General features: G+C 39.7%; 1 protein-coding gene and 1 pseudogene across 2 annotated transcripts; both read right to left on the minus strand.

Annotated features, from left to right (window-relative positions):
* Positions 1-364: 364 nt before the first annotated feature.
* LOC115145049 (polymeric immunoglobulin receptor-like) lies at positions 365-3,503 on the minus strand (annotated as a pseudogene).
* A 3,191-nt stretch (positions 3,504-6,694) lies between these two features.
* Positions 6,695-20,780, minus strand: LOC115145050 (zinc finger protein 774-like). Of its 2 annotated transcripts, none has more exons than XM_029686282.2 (6): positions 20,461-20,780; positions 14,164-14,214; positions 13,811-13,996; positions 13,128-13,364; positions 9,682-9,769; positions 6,695-9,521 (listed from the first exon to the last, which is right to left on the minus strand). In XM_029686282.2, the coding sequence occupies exons 2-6, from the start codon at positions 14,173-14,175 to the stop codon at positions 8,902-8,904; spliced, it is 1,143 nt and encodes a 380-aa protein (XP_029542142.2). In that variant the 5' UTR covers positions 14,176-14,214; positions 20,461-20,780; the 3' UTR covers positions 6,695-8,901. The 2 variants fall into 2 exon arrangements, with proteins under 2 accessions (XP_029542142.2, XP_029542141.2); XM_029686281.2 differs by having other exon boundaries at positions 14,125-14,214; positions 20,461-20,779.
* Between the last annotated feature and the right edge of the window lie 1,918 nt (positions 20,781-22,698).

Here is a 22,698-nt window from a genome sequence, read left to right on the forward strand (position 1 = left end):
TGATAACTCAAGGTGGAGGTGAAACTATTGCTTTTTTTTATTCATTAGTGTAGATATACTGTAACAGATAAGCTAATTTTTTTAAAATTATTTTTTTTTAATTCTAGTTGGGACTGGGAGAGATATCTGGATATTCTGCTGAAAGGTGCTGTTGGCCTGGTATTTTTTGGCATGCAACATCCCAGCAGCTCTGGTGATGAGAGACTACCAAAGTAAGTGCTATGTATTTTTATCACTTAAATCGTTGAGTCCAAATATCTTATGAAAAATGACCATGTATGATTAGATTATACTTTATTTAACACACTATTTATGTCAGACAAAAACAAGAAAGAAACTCTAAGGAAAACAGGAAACAGGTAAATCAACGTCTCTGCATTTGTATTTATTCTTCATTTAATGTACAAAATTAACGGAACATGACAATGTGTGTCATTTTAATCGTTTTAATCCCCCTCACCTAGGGATGCAGTCTGTCTTAGGATCCATTCGATCATCTCAGTCTCCAGTATGTCAGGTTTTTGAAAGACATCTTCAAATGTTTATAGCTCTTTCAGTTCTGTTATAAAGATACAAACCTTACCTAAAGATGAATGCTAATTATACAATAATGTGTAGTCACATTGCTTTTTCCTGAACTTTTAATTCAGTTATTGATTTGTTTGGGAACGTTAGCTAATTACACATGATATCTATTTGTGTGTATGTGTGCTCTTATGATGACAATTCATTTGAATGGTTTGCAGCCACAACAGAATAATCTATTGAAATTGTTTAATGTTTCATGCATTTTTTTCTCTGTTCTCTATCTAATTGTATGTTATTACTACAATACATGTACTGTACATGTGATTATTTTGGTTGATATTAAAGCAAACTTACAGTAATTTTTATGATCCAAATCTATTTTTAGGCTCTTTAAATTGATATCATTGATCTTGATTTATCACCAGCTCAGTCATCTCTCCTTCCACAAGTCTGATATCTGACAGGAGAGAAGAGAGAGACAAGTCAAGGGATGGGGTAGCTTTATAACAGTGATCAAATGGTCAGGTTAAAAAAGGAAACAGTATGTTCCCAAGAAAACACACTAAAAATGTATTTATTTATTTTGGAGCCGAAAGAGAAATGATAAAGTTGAAGGAGGAGAGGACTTACTATTCCTGGAAGATCTATAGATGTTAACTGCAGCCATAACAACAATAACCATCAACACCATGGCCAACACAATGAGAATAGGAGCATGCCAGGGCAGGTTTCTAAAATTGAAAATAACATAAAATCATGATCAAAGAATGGTAACAAAAAGAAAAGTTGTAATTTGAGGAAGCAGCACAAGTTAGAAACCGTAACTTGACTCACATGTAAATCAACTTTCATACAGAGGGTGACATCTTGTGGCAAAGCATAGAAGTAATGCAGCAAAAATAGTGAACTTTGAATATAATTCTTTGAGTATCAATCGAAACATACCTGATTTTCTTGTTAGAAGATGTAGATTCGGTAGAAGAACAGCATGTAGGTTGTGCTGTTGATAGTGAAGAAGTCAGTGTGGAAGAATGGATTGTGATGTATGGAACTGAGACGGATGGATATGGAGTTGCAGAGCCATATGAGGATGTTGTCAGAGCAGAGTCTACTGTGGCGGAAGGGTTTGTCTTTGGGGCAGAGGTAGCTGTGGAGTCTCTGAATGTCGAGAATGCGGAGTGTAACATGGGCAGCGTTGGAGTAGTCACTGCTTCTGTGGAAGGAAACATGGGTAGGAAGTCAGAAATTAAACAAAAAATAACCTTATTTTGCTTCTGAAATAATACTGCAAATATCAACTTCAGTGTTGGTGTTTTCAGTATAACAATGTTCTCATTGATGAAGAAAAAAAGCGTCAACAGAATACTACAGCACAAGCATAAGGTGGTGCAAACAAACTACAGTGTAACAGTGCTTCACTCTACCAGCATCAACTGACCTGCAGTGTTCCTGTGTGCTGTGGATCTCTGAGTGACATTGATATGAACTGCAGCCTGTAGGTCTCCAACAGAGCACCAATACCAGCCTGCATCTTTCTTCTCTAGTTTTTCATTGTCACATTGAACACTCCCCTCTTGCCATCACTGATCACAACAGATGCATTCTGGCTAGTATCTGTCTGTGTCTGACAGGAATGCCGGTCCCCACTCCTGCACCACTTCTTCTCTTTGCCTCTGAGTGTGTCACTGTAGAGACACTGTACACTGACACTGCCCCCCTCCTCAACAGATACCAGCTCATCAACCACTGACAGATCAGGAGAGCCTGATGGAAAAGATATACAATATTATTACTGATGTAATATGCTACCTTTCCGCAGACTTTTTACAGAAATTATGCAATGCAAAAACTAGTGTAAGGTCAAAAATATACATTTAAGTGGAGCTTACCTTGGGTGACTGTGAGGTCCACGGAAACTTTGACATCCGGCTTGCCTATCGCACCCACTTTCAGAGCACACCAGTACCTGTTGGTGTCAGTCTCCTGTAGGTTCTTCATGGTCACAGTGAAGACCAGCTCCTCTGGGATGTCTGTGATTGACATGCCTCCTCTGCTCCGCCTTGGGTCGGTGCTTGCCATCACTCTACATAAGGCCCAGGTTCTGCCCTTACACCAGTATTTGACATGGTCTCTGAACATGCGGTGGTAGTGGCAGGGGATCGTGATGGCTCCGCCACTCTTTGCAGTACTTTTTGTCACCGTCCACAGGCTGTTGCAACCTGTGTTGAATGAATAGATAGTAGATTGCTCAGTGCCATCCATTTCAAATATAGTTGTGAAAGCTGTATTAGAATAAGCTGGATAATGGTTTATTCTGTCTATTGAAAAGCTCAAATATCAAATATTTGTTTGTATCTCTAAAAACATGATTTATGAGTATAATACAATTTTTACTCAAAAGAAACGGGGGGATATCGGGTGGACAGTGAGGTATTAAGACACCACAGGCCAATAAAACATTGCACAACAATTTCCTTTTTCTTCACAGCATGCTAATACTGCTTCCTCTAATACAAGAGAACAGTATTGAATGTAGTACCTATTTCTAAAACATAGATTATTTTTCACTATGTGTCGGCCTATATTTTGTTGTTTAGGGATTGCAATATTTAGAAATGACCAAGGCAATTCTTTAAGGGCTTTTAATGCAATTACCACACCCAAGACTTAAAAACACTTTAGAATCTGATTAACTATCAAAAGTTAGAGACCCCCAAGACATCCATCAACATACAACTATAATACATATTCATTGTAAATGAGAGGCTCACCTGGTGGTCCATGGACAAAGACAAAGATGAGAAGATAAAGGGGAACCATGTGTACTTATTTGTTCTAATTGTGTCAATATCAATGTTAGTCTTCTCTCTTCTTAGTCAAATAGACGTGTACAGCATGTCAAAGTAATATGTAAATGTGCGAGCTGGTGCAATCCGCATCAGTGTGTCTGCTCACAGTGTCTCCTAGTAAATCAATTTCAACATATCAGTGGGTATGATTGCATTTGCAAGAACATTGACTCTCACTTCCTAATCAGTGCGTCAGACACACAATGAAACTTCCTATGAGTAACAGGTCCGTGCGTTATAGTAACCCGTTACTGTGCAACGCTGTACTGGAATGTCTACATGTGTTCATAAGTGTTGCAACTTACAATTGCCACAGTTTGTTTGGTCAGAGTGAGGTTAGAAGATTATCAAGTTAGTCAATGGACAAAACCACCAATGGAAGTCTGTCTAAATCACATCACAATGGAAAATAATGTTCTTTTAGTGTGTTGGGAACTGAATTCGATGATTTCACTTAATGATGATCCAATTCATACCACTCTAATATAACTAATGTTGTGTTATTGCAATTGATTATAATTCATAATAAGTTGTTTATTCACCTACTACTCACATTCATCATCATATCTGTACTTCTACAGATGGAGGTTCATTACAACTTTACTCTAATGTTGATTTTCTAAGTTTCATTCCTGGTTGAACCTTTTCCCACAGTTAGAGCGGACTAGTGTTTTGGTTCCACTGTGACTGAGGAGATGGGTTTTCAGGTGAGCCGCTCTGAAGAAACTCTTGTCACACTGACAGCATTGACACTTATTCTTCCTTGTGTGGCTCTGCTGGTGGCGTTTAAAATCTCCCCTTTGACATTTTCTGTGCTGGAGGTGTCTCCCTGTTGCAACTTGTATGAGAGCAGATTGATTTTGATAGACTGTATGTGCGACTGCTCTTCTCTTTTATTCACCTTGAAATCCCCATTATAGATGGCGATGAGGATGGGATGCTAAGGTTTTCGCCAGTGCTCGGTGCTCGGCAACGCTTCAGAATTAGCTTTCTGGAGGTGAGTCAAACGTGTTCTCCTCTTTTGTGGAGCATTCCGTGAAAGGTTTCTCTCACTGAGACGTTGTCTTCCCTTGGTACAGTGCCTTCAGAGAGTATTCATATCCCTTGACCTATTCCACATTTTGTTGCGTTATACAGCCTGAATTCAAAATGTATTCTTTCCTCACGCATCTACGCACCATACCCCATAATGACAAAGTGAAAACATATTTTTTGAAAATGTTAATCGTGTGAATAACCATCTACATACATATTCACACCCCTGAGTCAATACTTTTGAGAAGTACCTTTGGCAGCAATTACAGCTGTGAGTCTTTCTGGGTAAGAAAGACTAAGAGCATCCACTCCTGGATTGTGCAACATTTGCCCATTATTGTTTTCAAAAATGTTCAAGCTCTGTCAAATTGGTCGTTGATCATTTCTAGACAACCATTTTCAGGTCTTGCCATAGATGTTCAAGTAGATTAAGTCAAAACTGTAACTCGGGGCTTCCCAAGTGGCACAGTGGTCTAAAGGCACTGCATCACAGTGCTAGCTGTGCCACTAGAGATTCTGGGTTCGAGTCCAGCCTCTGTCGCAGCCGCCCGCGACCAGGAGACCCATGGGGCGGCGCACAATTGGCCCAGCGTCGTCCGGGTTAGGGGAGGGCTTGACCTTAGAATACTTATTGACAGAACAGATACATTTTTACATGCTACGCGCTTCAGCACTCTGCGGTCCCGTTCTGTGAGCTTGTGTGGCCTAACACCTCGAGGCTGAGCCATTGTTGCTCCTAGACATTTCCACTTCACAATAACAGCCCTTAAAGTTGACCGGGGCAGCTCTAGCTGGGCAGAAATTTGACGAACTGACTTGTTGGAAAGGTGGCACATCACTGAGCTCTTCAATAAGGCCATTCTGCTGCCAATGTTTGACTGTGGAGATTGCATAGCTGTGTGCTCGATTTTATACACTTGTCAGCAATGCTGAAATAGCCAAATCCACTGATTTGAAGGGGTGTCCACATACACTATATATACAAAAGTATGTAGATTTTGGTATAAAGAGCCTCGTTGTATCATCAAGTAGTAATATTGGTCTTTAATATTGGTCTTGTTGTAGTCAACTTGGTTAAAAATGTATACCAGTATTAGACACCAATGGACTTTCTGTACCGTGGCAGTCTGAACAAAGTCAGGAATTCTGTAAGTACAAGGTCAGCAGAGTGGAAAACCAAATCAGCTGTGTGTGGTTTGTGCGGTGGAGCTGCAAAACTAAATCTTTAAAACTCAAGTGACATCTGCCTTGGAGGTGTTGGCCTGGTGGAAAAGTAACCAATCAGTTTACTGACCACACAATTGCTAGAGATCTCCGGGACCAGCGATTAGCAACCACCGGCTGATCTCCTTTGTGACACTGCTATACAAAAAAAATGTGTTACTGTGTGTATTTTGTGTAGCAGGGTAGTGAAATATTGTTCAGATTAGTTTTTAAAAGTCAGCCACAAAGAGCCTGTGTTCAGTGTCACGTTGTTGGTTCAGTTTAGTGACTAAGGTTGAGAAGCCCTGGGGGTGGCACGACCACTCGATCTGGTTCTGTGAAACCAGACAAGGGGGGGAGCACCGGCCCGTTCAAGGTAGAATTGTGATTACTTCACTTCAACAAGCCGTATACATCTCTAGGAGGTGCAATCTGCTGGGTTCTCTCTCTAATCTCAAGACGGATGGTCACAATTGTGAATTCTGTGAGTTCCGCTGTCAGGGACCAGGGTTTAGCAACCCTCGGTCTCCTTTTTGATACTGCTTTGCAACGCTTGCAGTTAGCCACTGATTCCTTCCAAACCAATCATTGTTGAATTTGCGATTTCCAACTTGTGTCATGTTTATGTCCAATGGCCGATGAGCACCAATAAGTTTTATCTATAATTTCTCTTAATTTGCCAGTAGATTTTCAACTTTTTGATTCATGATGACTGCTTGTCTAGCTTGCTAGCTAAGATTTTGAAAGCATAATGTTGACATGATCAATCCAATCAAAGCTTCGGTAGATATAACGTGATTTGACGTAATTTTATCTGTGGCCAAACTTCTTGGATGGGGACTTCTAATGTAAATCTATGGCAGCACCCAAGGGGCTTGAATTTCCGAGCTCTCCCTGTAGATTTTGTGGTGACGTAGTGACCCCATGAGTGACAGAACACTGAGCCAATCACAGCACAAGTAGAAGACATTACCAACCCCTACGCTCTGGCTGCCCCACCACCACAGAAAGCACTGAGCTAGGCTGAAACACCTGCATTTTGGAGCTGCCTTACTCAAGAAAGCAAAAAAGAGACCATGTTTGTATGAGGCTTTATTAACTTGTTGTTCTTTTACATTGTTTGCGAACTGATATGTGACACGTATTAATGCCAAAATAACATGCAAAACCGTCAACAACAATAAAAAAAAATATATTTGTATTTTTTTGTTAAACAGGTAGGCTCTACCCCACATGCCCTGAATGATGGGTTGCCACTGGTCTACTTTTGGAACTATGGTTCTATATTTGTGACTTTCACCATCCCCTGTTAGATGTCTGCTTCTTTTGTCATGGTAGAACAAAGTTACAAAAACATGGCGAAAAGATGGTGGTATGTGAAGGGCCAGCCGTGCGAATGGCTGGAGCTTTTGGTCTAAATATAAGATTAGGCTGAGAAGGCAGCCGTGTTGATATGTGAAATTTCTCTGACAGGACAATAAATACTTTTTTTTCAAGAGTATGTGAAGCCCTTGAGTTGCCTGACAAATTTCATGACTGTGATTGAGTAGTTCAAGTGATAGTTACTACGTTTTTCATTTGGTGAACATTGATACATGGCTGATGTATTTTATAGTTACATATTAATAAAAAAATAACAGACATTTATAATATAGCAAATAAAGAATATCCAACAGAGATTGGTAATTCTACAGTAAAACTTAAGACTAAAATACAAACTATGCCTTCCAATAATGAGAAAGTAAAGGGTGCTGTGTCCTCCCTGTGAACAAAAGTGTTTCATTTTTAAAAACCTGTTGGGAGCCACACTTGGGGCTCCAGGTTAAAGTAAATGAAAATAGGAGTATGTGTAATTTGAGACACTTATTGGATAATCCTGGAGTATGGAATGTTTTACTTTTAGGTGGACAAATTGAATAGAAATTATAACTAATATGACTTTTTGTTTGGTAAAAAGGCTATCATTATAAATAAGAATTTGTTCTTAATTGACCTGCCTGGTAAAATAAAATAAAAATAAACAGACAGCTCAGCACTGTGTACTTAAAATGTAATATATGCTGTATTTGTTTATCCTGAAGGAGATATACAAATATGATATTACATTTCCATTCACATTTTAGTCATCTAGCAGATGCGCTTATCCAGAGTGACGTACAGTGCTGAGTACATACATTTTCATATTTTTTCGTAGCGGTCCCCAGTGTGAAACAAACCCACAACCCTGGCTTTGCAAGCGCCATGCTCTACCAACTGAGCCACACAGAACCATATCTACATATCTAATGAAAAGGGGTTTAACCTCATTCAAAACCAGGGGGAAAAATAAAATCAATGGGGGATCTGACAGTTCCAGTGGGAATGGTAGATCATTTTGTTGTGAGACAAAAGTATAACTATGCCTGTGTTTAATCAAGAACGGAGACACGTGTTGATGACTAATCATGTGTGTCTTGTTAAAAATTATTGTGTCAAGAATGTACTTGTGGTAATATGTATTTGGTAATGGCCTAATTAATATTATCATTTCCTTGAGGTAATGGCCATACAGCCCCCAGAGGGTACCTATATGCATCCGATTAATTTGACCAGATCAGTGCAAGGCCCCAGCCTCTCTAACCAGCTGAAAAACAGCATCCACAACTGCCCTGTCTCTCAACTACTAGACTGAGCGAAGCAACCTGTGTACAGCATCTGAGCTATCGATGCATGTGTCCTGAGACTAAGCACGTGGAGTAGGCATGGGGAGATCTTATCGAAACTTCTATCATGCTACTGGTTGTTGTTGTTTAAATGGCAGGTTGATTGTGGGGGTCTACACACTGAAATTTGTAGTAATCTATATGCATTAAGGCATCTGTGGTCATAGGGCGCGACACGTATGTTTACGTCTGTTTGACCAAAGGGGAACTGTAAAGGGAAAATGAATTGATCAATTATTTTCCAGTATTTGATTTACTGATTATATTAATTGGTATGTAATAAGCATGATTATATGTGTGGGAAGACATTTCCCTTATTAGTCTACAATTATCTGTTGGAACTAAGTAAAGATGTTCATACTTTTGACCTATTTTAACTACCAATATCAAATGTCTGCCAGTGTTGAATGTTATGGTTAAAGTTTGACACCAGACTGAGTCGAGGGCACACATCTTTGACACTTTGCGATTCTGTAGCAGATGATATTGTGACTTCCTTCAAGCCTCTCAGGCTGGTGTTTATAGGACATTAGGTACGTGTCAACTGATGTATGGTATGGTCTCTGAAAAACCCAAAACAATTGTCACACAGAGCACTGAAAAGTCTTTTTTCCTTTGTGTGTTTTCTGGTGTGCTTTGAGAGCTTCTAGCTGGCCAGAGGACTTCTTACACCTGCGGACATTATAGGGTCTATGTCCAGTGTGGGTCTTCTTATGTGTCAACTGATGTCTCTTAAAATCTCTGGAAAAGCAAAAACATTTATCACATTGAGAGCATTTATATGGTCTTCCTGTGTGGATCATTTCATGTCTAATCCGTTGGGATCGTTCTCCAAATCCTTTCCCACACTCAAAGCATTTATATGGTCTCTCCCCAGTGTGAGTCCTTCTGTGTGTTTTAAGTGATTCAGCGCAGACATAGCTCTTCCCACAGTCTACACAATGATAGGGTTTCTCCCCTGTGTGAGTCCTCTGATGCGTTTGCATGACATATTTATTGTAGAAGCTTTTGCCACATTGCGGGCAGGTGGCTGGGGTCAGCTGTAAACTGTTTTCTTTTTTTGCTATGATTTTCCCAGACTTCAACATTGCGATGTACTCTTTGGGGTGGTCCCTCTTGAGGTGCCCATGGAAAAAGCGCTCTATGGTGAAGCCGAGCGCACATTGGGGGCATGGATAGAAGGACGACACACCTTTAGAGTCACCTAAAGGAAAGAGAAAAACAAAATGAATTGCAGTTCTATTTCAATAAAGAGCCGTAGCTAATGAGCTAATGTAACACAATCATATGTCTACACAATAACTGAAATCCACCCCACCTATGTTACACACTGATATCAACATTATTCGCTTTCTCATCTGTACCTGGTGCAGTCCCTTGATCCAATGATGTCCTGCTGCAATCTTCGATCTTCAACCCTACTGAAACGTCATGCTCATCGTTTTCACAGTCCTTTGAAGCAGAGATGAGGGTGAATTCAGTTGAGTCCGAAAGTCAGTTACCTTCAACAATTGGCTAAATACTAACTAGACCCAGCACTCAAGCTAGTATCTGCTCAAGAAAGCTATGCTTCGTGTTTGTGAAATCTTAACTTTATTATGAAGCATTAGGCTTAAAAAGCGACTGAATGCACCGATTGCACGTTTTTCTGTTGCTCATGAAGAAAAACAAAATTTCAGTCTTGGGGGTGTGGTTCAATGTGGCGGATACTGGGTGTTTGTCCCCCATGAGACACCATAGGTACAAAGCTAGTACCACTTCCTCAAAACAGTCAGAATGAATCTAAGATAACTTATGAAATCTGGAATCAAGTTTTACAGAGGAGGTTTTAGTGGCGCAATTTTACATCTAGCTAAGGTGTTTGGTGCAGTATATCTTAAGTACAAAAACGCGCTACGTGTTGCCTTATGAAAACAATTTCTGAGTCAATCTGCTGCGCTGCTGGACAGGTCTGTCTCACTAGGCAGGTTTCTATTGAACTAGGTTCATTTGACAAAAGAAATGTTGCAACAACAAACAAAAAAGCTCTAAAGAGCGACATTTCTTCGTTCGACAGAATCGGTGAATCGGTGAATTTTCTTGTTGTCAACAAATGATGATGGAAACAGTGTTTTTCGAATAAACGCTTGCCGAATAGTTTTGATGGTGCACGTAACTATAAAGCTCCACTCTACTCCACTCAATCTAAATTCCTACTCCTTTCTACAGTTGAAGTCGGAAGTTTACATACACCTTAGCCAAATACATTTAAAAAAACTGAAAAACTGAGTTTTTCACAATTCCTGACATTTAATCCTAGTAAAAATTACCTGTCTTAGGTCAGTTAGGATCACCACTTCATTTTAAGAATGTGAAATGTCAGAACAATAGTAGATAATGATTTATTTCAGCTTTTATTTATTTCATCACATTCCCAGGGGTTCAGAAGTTTAAATACATTCAATTAGTATTTAGTAGCATTGCCTTTAAATTGTTTAACTTGGGTCAAACGTTTCGGGTAGCCTTCCACAACCTTCCCACAATAAGTTGGCTGAATTTTGGCCCATTCCTCCTGACAGAGCTGGTGTAACGGAGTCAGGTTATAAGCCTCCTTGCTCGAACACAACTTTTCTATTGGAGTGATGTCCACTCCAATACCTTAACTTTGTTGTCCTTAAGACATTTTGCCACAACTTTGGAAGTATGCTTGGGGTCATTGTCCATTTGGAAGACCCATTTGCGACCAAGCTTCAACTTCCTGACTGATGTCTTGAGATGTTGCTTCAATATATCCACATCATTTTCCTTTCCTCGTGATTGTCATCAATTTTGTGAAGTGCACCAGTTCCTCCTGCAGCTCAGCACCCCCACAACATGATGCTGCCACCCCCGTGCTTCACGATTGTGATGGTGTTATTCGGCTTGCAAGCCTCTCTCCTTTTTCCTCCAAACATAACGATGGTCATTATGGCCAAACAGTTCTATTTGTGTTTCATCAGAACAGAGGACATTTCTCCAAAAAGTACAATCTTTGTCCCCATGTGCAGTTGCAAACCATAGTCTGATGTTTTTATGGCGGTTTTGGAGCAGTGGCTTCTTCCTTGCTGAGTGGACTTTCTGAGTGGTCGATACAGGACTCGTTTTACTGTGGATATAAATACTTTTGTACCTGTTCCCTTCAGCATCTTCACAAGGTCCTTTGCTGTTGTTCTGGGATTGATTTTCACTTTTCGCACCAAAGTACGTTCATCTCTAGGAGACAGAACGTGTCTCCTTCCTGAGCGGTATGACGGCTGCGTGGGTCCATGGTGTTTATACTTGCGTAGTATTGTTTGTACAGATGAACGTGGTACCTTCAGGCATTTGGAAATTGCTCCCAAGGATGAACCAGACTTGTGGACGTCTACAATTTATTTTCTGAGGTCTTGGCTGATTTATTTAGATTTTCCCATCATGTCAAGCAAAGAGGCACTGAGTTGGAAGGTTGAAATACATCCACAGGTACACCTCCAATTGACTCAAATTATGTCAATTAGCATATCAGAAGCTTTTAAATGCATGACATAATTTTCTGGAATTTTCCAAGCTGTTTAAAGGCACAGTCAACTTAGTGTATGTAAACTTCTGACCCACTGGAATTGTGATACAGTGAATTATAAGTGAAATAAGCCGTCTGTAAACAATTGTTGGAAAAATTACTTGTGTCATGCACAAAGTAGATGTCCTAACCGACTTGCCAAAACTAGTTTGTTAACAAGAAATTTGTGGAGTGGTTGAAAAACGCGTTTTAATGACTCCAACCTAAGTGTGTGTAAACTTCCGATTTCAACTGTATATGTATATTTCAACGATAAAAACAATGCTTCATTGCAGGACAAAGATTGTCTTGACTTTCAAGAATGCCTAAATTGCTTCAACTTTGTTTTCTTGTTTGCTTAATGCATGTTTCACCATCCAAGTATTATTTCATATCTACAGGAGTGCAAGTCACACCATGGAACGGACCTGAGAATTATTAGAACATGGCAAATATGAGTAAATTCTGGCAATCTATCTATTCTGGCTATTGCTCGCAACCTGAGACATGAAACAGATGGGAGGGCACACAGGCTGTCGACAATTTCTTTGCCTAAATGGATAATGGAAACACTTGAATCACTTCATTTTTATTCGACACTAGGCTTTTGCAAAGCTTTTTTTTATTTTTTAGATGCGATTTCATTATGTCCAGCTGTTTTTAATCAACACAAGACAGTTCAATGGAATTTTCTATGTGAACTTTCTAAATGTCAACAGGATAAGTTAATGACAAAATAGCTAGAGTCTGTGTGCTCTGCCGTGCAATTGGATATGGCTCAATCACCGCAGTTCTTTATCCCATGTTAGTGAGCATTGTTGAAATCAAAACCCAATCCAAATCTCAAATCTCACAAAACTCAGTATTGGAAGATACTGACTTTATAACCAGAATTCACCTACTGGTAATTTTTTGTCCATTTTGGCAATGGAATAAATGTTCCTGACTAATCTCGATGTCACATATGCTGTTTTCAATGAGAGAAGTTGGTTTTCGAGTTCAGATCTGGTTTAAGTTTAGACATTTTCGCTACACCTATAGCCTACTTATTGTATGTCAGTAGCACACTCCAAATGCAGTCACATAGTGTCAGAACACATGAAGGTTGAAAGCTAGTTTTGTGGTTTGGTGTACACAGCTTATAATAGGTAGGGTAAAGAATGTTCAAAACTAGTGGAACAAAAAAACGTTCAGTTTGACCATACAAAACATCTCAAAGTGTCTATTTCACTGTTATTAAATGCTTAAACTCACCCGCACATTATCACCTTCCATCTCACTGTCCTCTGTATCATCTGTATCCGAGTATGATGGTGATGTTTCCAACGGCTCCCAAGGCACTGACACTTTCACAATATTCTCATCTTCTGACTTCAACCCATCTTCATTCTCTTCTTCCTTCACTGTAATTAAGGTAACCTCCTCTTCATCTACTGGCAGAAGGGAGCATTCTTCAGACTCCTCTTTGACTGGGGCTGGTGAAGGCAGCACCTTACACAGAGAAAACATCATTCATTCAGTATCAAGCTTATATCATAAAATGTTGATGTTAGCTAAAGGGCAATTCCATAGTAACGGAATGATGATGAGACTCCAGGCATTAAAGATCTACATGCATGTACAATTATATTCGTATTCCTGGATTATTTTACTTCTGATGCCTTGCATTCTTTTTTCTGTCGAAAACTGTCATAAAAGGCATTGGGTAAAGGTAAATTAACTTACAAATATAATTGTATGTATATCTATACATCGGCTAATGTAAAAAAGGGCTTTATAAAGAGATTTGATTGACGCCATTTTCATGTATTTGGTGATAAAAGCTTGACGCCCATTCAAAAACAGTATGAGACTGCACCAGGAAGCAGGCGGGACTTATATAGGGTATAACTCCTGGCTTTGCAAAGGTGCTTGCAAAGTGTTGAGGAGCTACTTACCTTGCCTTTAGGTCCATGCTCTTGCTCTGCGACTCCATGGATGTCTGAAACTGTTTCAAAGGAAGGATCTTGTCCATCAGTGTCCTCTTTTTTAAAAACCTGTGACGTTTCAACTCCTAATGGCACAGCTGAAATCTGACATTCTTCAGCCTCCTCTTTAACCTCACTCCAATGCAATGATTGATCCTAGAACAGACCACGGTTGGTGTTAGAATAAACCATAGATCAATAAAACATCTAGCTGATTATTTTAGATATTGTATAATTCAATTGTTTCTCATTTTGAAGAATGGATCAAATTAGGCTCAACCTACAAAAAGCTCTTCTGTCTGACCAATATTTCCATATCTCACATATTGATCCATTGGATCCAATTTTCAGCAGATGATGATCAGACTTGTGACCTGTCAATAACAAAATAAACCACCCAAATGTTGAGTTAGATCAAAAGGCTTAACAACAAAGCCAAAATAAAAGGCAACAATGGCACCAATGTTGATGTTAGCTAAAGGGCAATTCCATAGTAACGGAATGATGATGAGACTCAGATTTTTCCCTTGAAATGTACATCAAACAAAACATATTAATTGCAAGTTAAGTTTAAGTCAATGTGTTTTTGTAAAATCTTCAATGCTAAACATTGCATTCACAATGCTAAGAGGACTAGGTCCACCAAATAAGTTGAGTGAACTGGCAAAAGAGTTGACTCCTCATTTCAAAGTCAAGGCCAGTGTGAATAAAATGAATAACAGTGAAGAAATCAAAACTATGAAATAACACATGGAATCATGTAGTAACGAAAAAAAGTGTTAAATCAAAATATATTTTATATTTGAGATTCTTCAAAGTAGCCACCCTTTGCCTTGATGACAGCTTTGCACATTCTTGGCATTCTCAACCAGCTTCATAAGGCAGTTACCTGGAATGCATTTAAATTAACAGGAGTGTCTTGTTAAAAGTTCATTTGTTAAACATATTTCCTTCTTAATGCGTTTGAGCCAATCAGTTGTGTTGTGACAAGGTAGGGGTGGTATACAGAAGATAGCCCTATTTGGTAAAAAACCAAGTCCATATTATGGCAAGAACAGCTCAAATAAGCAAAAAGAAATGACAGTCCATCATTACTTTAAGACAGGAAGAGCAGTCGATTCGGAAAATGTCAAGAACTTTGAAAGTTTCTTCAAGTACAGTTGGAAAAACCATCACGCGCTATGATGAAACTGGCCCTCATGAGGACCGCCAAAGGAAAGGAAGACCCAGAGTTACCTCTGCTGCAGAGGATAAGATCATTAGAGTTACCAGCCTTGCAGCCCAAATAAATGCTTCACAGAGTTCAAGTAACAGACACATTTCAACATCAACTGTTCAGAGGAGACTGTGTCAATAAGGCCTTCATGGTCGAATTGCTGCAAAGAAACCACTACTAAAGGACACCAATCATAAGAAGAGACTTGCTTGGGACAAGACACAAGCAATGGACATTAGACCGGTGAAAATCTGTCCTTTGGTCTGATGAGTTCAAATTTGAGATTTTTGGTTCCAATTGCTATGTCTTTCTGAGACGCAGTGTAGGTGAACGGATGATCTCTGCGTGTGTGGTTCCCACCGTGAAGCGTGTGTGATGGTGCTTTGCTGGTGACACTGTCTGTGATTTATTTAGAATTCAAGGCACACTTAACCAGCATGGCTACCACAGCATTCTGCAGCGATACACCATCCCATCTGGTTTGTGCTTAGTGGGACTATCACTTGTTTTTAAAAAGGACAATGATCAAACACACTGCCAGGCTGTGTAAGGGCTATAAGACAAATAAGGAGAGTGATGGAGTGCTGCATTAGATGACCTGGCCTCCACAATCACCCGACCTCAACACAATTGAGATGGTTTGGGATGAGTTGAACCGCAGAGTGAAGGAAAAGCAGCCAACAATTGCTCAGCATTTGTGGGAAATCCTTCAAGACGGTTGGAAAAGCATTCCAGGAGAAGCTGGTTGAGAGAATGCCAAGAGTGTGAAAAGCTGTCATCAAGGCAAAGGGTGGCTATTTGAAGAATATATTTTGATTGGTTAACTTTTTTGGTTACTACATGATTCCCTATGTGTTATTTCATAGTTTTGATGTCTTCACTATTATTCTACAACGTAGAAAATAGTACAAATAAAGAAAAACTCTTGAATGAGTGGGCGTGTCCAAACTTTTGACTGGAAATGTATATATAAATCATTGCTTAGAAAGCAGCTGTCATTTTCTGACCACGTGGCAAGAAAAACATTGGGTGCTCCTACCATCTCTGGCCTCACATGAATTCATGGATTTGAGGGATAAACTAGCATTCAAATGAAAGCCAACCCTGATGTTATTTAGAAACCCAAATTATTGTTTGAGAAGTTGATAAATAGCTTGTTTTTTTATATAATATAATATACACACAGACATACATACACACACAGTTGAAGTCGGAAGTTTACATACACTTAGGTTGGAGTCATTAAAACTTGTTTTTCAACCACTCCACAAATTTCTTGTTAAACTATAGTTTTGGCAAGTCGGTTAGGACATCTACTTTCGACATTACACAAGTAATTTTTTCCAACAATTGTTTACAGATTATTTGACATAATTCACTGTATCACAATTCCAGTGGGTCAAGAAGTTTACATACACTAAGTTGACTGTGCCTTTAAACAGCTTGGAAAATTCCATAAAATTATGTAATGGCATTAGAAGCTTCTGATAGGCTAATTGACATCATTTGAGTCAATTGGAAGTGTACCTATGGATGTATTTCAAGGCCTACCTTCAAATTCAGTGCCTCTTTGCTTGACATCATGGGAAAATCAAAAGAAATCAGCCAAGACCTTAGAAAATAAATTGTAGACCTCCACAAGTCCGGTTCATCCTTGGGAGCAATATCCAAATGCCTGAAGGTACCACATTCATCTGTACAAACAATACTACGCAAGTATAAACACCATGGACCCACGCAGCCGTCATACTGCTCAGGAAGGAGACGCGTTCTGTCTCCTAGAGATGAACATACTTTGGTGCGAAAAGTGCAAATCAATCCCAGAACAACAGCAAAGGACCTTGTGAAGATGCTGGAGGAAACAGTTACAAAAGTATTTATATCCACAGTAAAACGAGTCCTATATCGACATAACCTGAAAGGCCACTCAGCAAGGAAGAAGCCACTGCTACAAAAACGCCATAAAAACGCCAGACTACGGTTTGCAACTGCACATGGAGAAATTTTTTCCGGTCTGAAAGAAAAATAGAACTGTTTGGCCAGAATGACCATCGTTCAGTTTGGAGGAAAAAGGAGGACGCTTGCAAGCCGAAGAACACCATCCCAATCGTGAAGCACGGAGATGGCAGGATCATGTTGTGGGGTGCTTTGCTGCAGGAGGAACTGGTGCACTTCACAAAATTGATGACAATCACGAGGAAAGGAAAATGATGTGGATATATTGAAGCAACATCTCAAGACATCAGTCAGGAAGTTGAAGCTTGGTCGCAAGTGGGTCTTCCAAATGGACAATGACCCCAAGCATACTTCCAAAGTTGTGGCAAAATGGCTTAAGGACAACAAAGTCAAGGTATTTGTGTGGCCATCACAAAGCCCTGACCTCAAACCTATAGAAAATTTGTGGGCAGAACTGAAAAAGTGTGTGCGAGCAACGAAGCCTACAAACCTGACTCAGTTACACTAGCTCTGTCAGGAGTAATGGGCCAAAATTCACCCAATTTATTGTGGGAAGCTTGTGGAAGGCTACCCAAAACGTTTGACCCAAGTTAAACCATTTAAAGACAGTGCTACCAAATACAAATTGAGTGTATGTAAACTTCTGACCCACTGGGAATGTGATGAAAGACATAAAAGCTGAAATAAATCATTCTCTCTACTATTAATCTGACATTTCACATTCTTAAAGTGATCCTAACTAACGTAAGACAGGTCATTTTTACTAGGATTAAATGTCAGGAATTGTGAAAAACTCAGTTTAAATGTATTTGGCTAAGGTGTATGTAAACTTCCAACTTCAACTGTATATATAGTATGACTTTACTCGCATAAAAACTATGGATGAAGACGTGGTTAGCAGCTATTTTTCCATCCAATTGGCGACAGATATTCATGTGAGTATTCAAAAATTCACATAAAGAAATTATGCACATTTTCCCACCAGTGGTGCGTTTCCACCAAACAGACATGTAGATAAACGTCACAAAATGTGTACATTTTCATTTACTGAATAGAAACCGATAGTTTTGTCACAAAAACGGTTGCATTAAATAGCAAATGTGCCTACTCTAGCCAACAGCTCACAGATACAGTGCAGGTAGGCTTGTCTTAGTCTACATGAGATTATTTTGGATAAGAGCGAGAATATTTGTATTTGTCAAACTGCAGCTAAGCATCAATCATCACGTCACCAGAATAAGAACCTCTATATTTATTGGAAAGAAGCATCAAGATTACCAAGCACTTTCACCACCCTGTGAAGTTAATAATTGAATTAATTGATCATAATAAACTGCATGGTTTCACTAGTCATATTGGGAGGACCTCACACCATATCATCACGTGACTCCAAGTTTACTTTGATATGGTTATATCAATATTTGTGCATAATTAATTTTACCAACACAAAACGATCCCAAACATGTCAAACTAACCAATTATCTGTCTGCGTTTGTAAACTGAACCGAACCTACCAGTTTGCTTCACAGCTGTGATTTTTTAAATGGTATGAGTTTACTCACATAAAAACTGTGGATGGAAACATGGCTCCTGGCTATGACTGGTTGCCATCTATAGATAGATGTACACTACAAGTATGTGGACACCTGCTCCTCAATCATCTTATTCCAAAATCATGCGCATTAATATGGAGTTGGTCCCCCCCTTTGCTGCTATAACAGCCTCCACTCTTCTGGGAAGGCTTTCCACTAGATGTTGGAACATTGTTGTGGGAACTTGCTTCCATTCAGCCACAAGAGCATTAGTGAGTTTGGGCACTGATGTTGGGCGTCAGGCCTGGCTCGCAGTTGGCGTTCCAATTCATCCCAAAGGCATTCGATTGGGTTGTGGTCAGGGCTCTGTGCAGGCCATTCATGTTCTTCCACACCGATCTCGACAAACCATTTCTGTACGGAGATCGCTTTTTGCACGGGGGGCATTGTCATGCTGAAACAGGAAAGGGCTTTCCCCAAACTGTTGCCACAAAGTTAGAAGCACAGAACATTCTAGAATGTCATTGTTTACTGTTGCGTTAAGATTTCCCTTTACTGGCTCCAAGGGGTCTAGCCCAAACCATGAAAAACAGCCCCCAGACCATTATTCCTCCTCCACCAAACTTTACCGTTAGCACTAGGCATTGGGGCAGGTAGCGTTCTTCTGTCATTCCCCAAACCCAGATTTGTCCGTCAAGACTGCCAGATGGTGAAGTGTGATTTATCACTCCAGAGAACGCATTTCCACTGCTCCAGAGTCCAAAGTTGGCAAGCTTTACACCACTACAGCCGACGCTTGGCATTGCGCATGGTGATCTTAGGCCATGCAAACCCATTTCATGAAGCTTTTGCTGACATTGCTTCCAGGGGCCGTTTGGAACTCGGTAGTGAGTGTTGCGACCGAGGACAGACGATTTTTACACACTACACGCTTCAGCACTCGGCAGTCACATTCTGTGAGCTTGTGTCCTACCACTACACGGCTGAGCCGTTGTTGCTCCTAGATGTTTCCACAGCACTTACAGTTGCCCGGGTAGCTATAGCAGGGCAGAAATTTGATGAACTGACTTGTTGAAAAGATGGCATCCTATGACAGTGCCACGATGAAAGTCACTGAGCTCTTCGGTAGGGCCATTCTACTGCCAATGTTTGTCTATGGAGATTGCATGGCTGTGTGCTCGATTTTATACAACTAGCAACAGCTGAAATAGCCAAATCCACTATTTGAAGGGGTGTCCACATGTAGTGCATATAGTATACACAAGTTCATTGAGGGTTGTCTGTTAGAAGAGCGCAAACGGTACATGTCGCTGCTGTTATTGTCCCAGTTCCAATATCGATGTGAGTGATTCATTTGCGCGCGCTACTAATTATACAGTAGAACAAGCTAATCAATTCCAGAATTGAGTGACCATTTGGTAAATATTGGTGCGTATGCAGTTTCTAAAATACAAATTTAGCAAGATACAAGTAATCTGAAAACGTGTGTTCCGAATAACTTATGCATTGGTCTTACAAATATCACGACTTGTTTCAGCATTTTGATTATGAATTTAAAAAACAGTTTTGATACTCGGCCATATCAAAAAGCCACGACAACAGGAAGCAGCAACAGTATAATTTAATGCATGTTTAAGCAATATAAATTATTTTTAAAATTCAACAGGATACTACATTCAGGTAAAAACTACTTTGATTTATTGATGTTGATGATATTGGTTCAATGAAAATGTTAAGTGTACGTGGAATTGCCCTAAACTAACTAACGTTAGCTAACGTTAACCTAGCTAGCTATTGTAGATAATTAGTTCTAGATGGCTTTTATAGTTAATGTTAGCTACACACCCAACGTATCAAATGGCAATATTATAAAGCTCATATGTTTAGAAAAATATATATGCAGAAAATATATTTACCTGTCTGTAGCTAGCTACATGGACGCTTTTCAGAATTATCTGTGAGGGTCGGGTAAAAGCGGTTATGTCTAGAAGGGATACAGTTTTCGTCCAAAATTGATTTTTCGTAGTAGAGTTTAGGGGAATTTACGCAGCAGGTTATGTGAATTAGAGTAGCACGTTATGATCATTAGAGTATGGTTAGGAAAATATTTGGGGTTATCTAAAATGCAAAAATATGTCCGTCAATTCGACAAAAATCTGTATCCCATCTAGACAGGGCCGGGAAAAGCAGGGTAAAACAGATATCTGTGTATAATGACGAGATGCTCAAGTCTCCGCCCTAACAATGGGAGTTGGTTGTCCGAAAGTCGTGAAGGAAGGCGACAAGCTTAGATCCAAAATAAGCCCATAGAAACGCATCGTGCTTTTTTTGGACAGACGTTGGCGAGAGTGAAACCTCTCGCTTTGCCTCTTCTTCTCGGAGGAAAAGTTTATTATTTACATACGGAAACGCGAGAAGACCAAATACCACCGAGTTTGAAAATACTTTCCTATTTTACTGCCAAGTGCTGTGCATACATGAAAGTGAATCCTACTACCCTACGTTTGTCATAGAACGAAAAGGATCGTCGAATGATTTAACTAGAGACCAATGTACGAAGAAGAACATACTTATAGGGAGTATTTTATTACATTATATATACACTGAACAAAAATATAAACGCAACATGTAAAGTGTTGGTCCCATGTGTTTTGAGCTGAAATGAAATATCCCATAAATGTTCCATATGCACAAAAATCTTATTTTTCTCAAATTTGGTGCACACATTTGGTTACATTCCTGTTAGTGAGCATGTTTCCTTTGCCAAGATAATCCATCCACCTGACAGGTGTAGTATTTCAAGAAGCTGATTAAACAGCATGATCATTACACAGGAGCACCTTGTGCTGGGGACAATAAAAGGCCACTCTGAAATTTGCAGTTTTGTCACACAACACACTGCGACAGATGTCTTAAGTTTTGAGGGAGCGTGCAATTGGTATGCTGACTGTAGAAATGTTCAACAGAGCTATTGCCAGAGAATGTAATGTTTATTTATCTACCATAACGTAATTTTAGAGACTTTGGCAGTACGTCCAACCAGCCTCACAACCGCAGACCACATATATGCAGTCATGTGAGATAACGGTTTGCTGATGTCGACGTTGTGAACAGTGTGCCCCATGGTGGTGGACGGGTTAGGGTATGGGCAGGTATAAGCTACGGACAGCAAACACAATTGCCTTTTATAAATGGCAATTTGAATGCACAGAGATACCGTGATGAGATCCTGAGGACCATTGTCATGCAATTCATCCGCCGCCATCACCTCGTGTTTCAGCATGATAATGCACAGCCCCATGTCACAAGGATATGTACACAATTGCTGGAAGCTGAAAATGTCCCAGTTCTTCTATAGCTTGCATACTCACCTCACGTCACCCATTGAGCATTGTTTGGGATGCACTGGATCGACATGTACGACAGTGTTCCAGTTCCCGACAATATCCAGCAACTTTGCACAGCCACTGAAGGGGAGTGGGACAACATTCCACAATCAACAGCCTGATCAACTCTATGCAAATGAGATGTGTCGCACTGCATAATGCAAATGGTGTTCACACCAGATACTGGCTGTTTTTCTATTCCACCTACCCCACATTTTCCAGGAATCATCTTATCGTGTTACTGAATGTATCCAGAGTATTTTCAGATTTTCTAATAAACAAATGTGGCATAAACTACAGTAGAATGCATGTAAAATCAACAGTGTAAGGTTTGGATTCAGTGTACACACCTTTGGTCTAATCATTTTCCCATAATTTCCAAACTGTGTCTTATCAATCGCTACCATGGTTATGCAAATGCTTTTCATACTTATTCTGTAAGAACCATTTCAATTTAGCCTTATACATATAGGCCAATTCCCATATAAAGAGTTAATATGTATTTTTAACACTATAATTTGTTTGTGAGCATGATAGCTGTACTTTTTAATTGACGCAGCTTGTTTGCCATCAGCCAATCGGCATATCTCAACAAGTTCAAAACACGTGAATGCATCCAACTTGTATTTACGACTTCACGACTGATAATTACCACCTTCCCACTTGGTTATGAGCACAGCACAAGGTCAACTTTGGATAGATAGTTGATATCCCATTGGGCTGTGCACAATAACCTGGGGACAAGTTTACAGAGGGAAAAAAGCATCC

This window comes from Oncorhynchus nerka, linkage group LG17 (assembly GCF_034236695.1).
Source record: "Oncorhynchus nerka isolate Pitt River linkage group LG17, Oner_Uvic_2.0, whole genome shotgun sequence".
In the NCBI taxonomy this organism is placed as follows: Eukaryota; Metazoa; Chordata; class Actinopteri; order Salmoniformes; family Salmonidae; genus Oncorhynchus; species Oncorhynchus nerka.

Excerpts from the sequence above, each read along its gene's own strand:
- LOC115145050 (XM_029686281.2), bottom strand. The coding sequence starts at position 14,175 with ATGGATCAATATGTGAGATATGGAAATATTGGTCAGACAGAAGAGCTT. Across the intron at positions 13,997-14,124 it reads GTCAGACAGAAGAGCTTTTT|GATCAATCATTGCATTGGAG; the intron begins GTAGGTTGAGCC and ends GGTCTGTTCTAG. Across the intron at positions 9,522-9,681 it reads GGATCAAGGGACTGCACCAG|GTGACTCTAAAGGTGTGTCG; the intron begins GTACAGATGAGA and ends TCTTTCCTTTAG.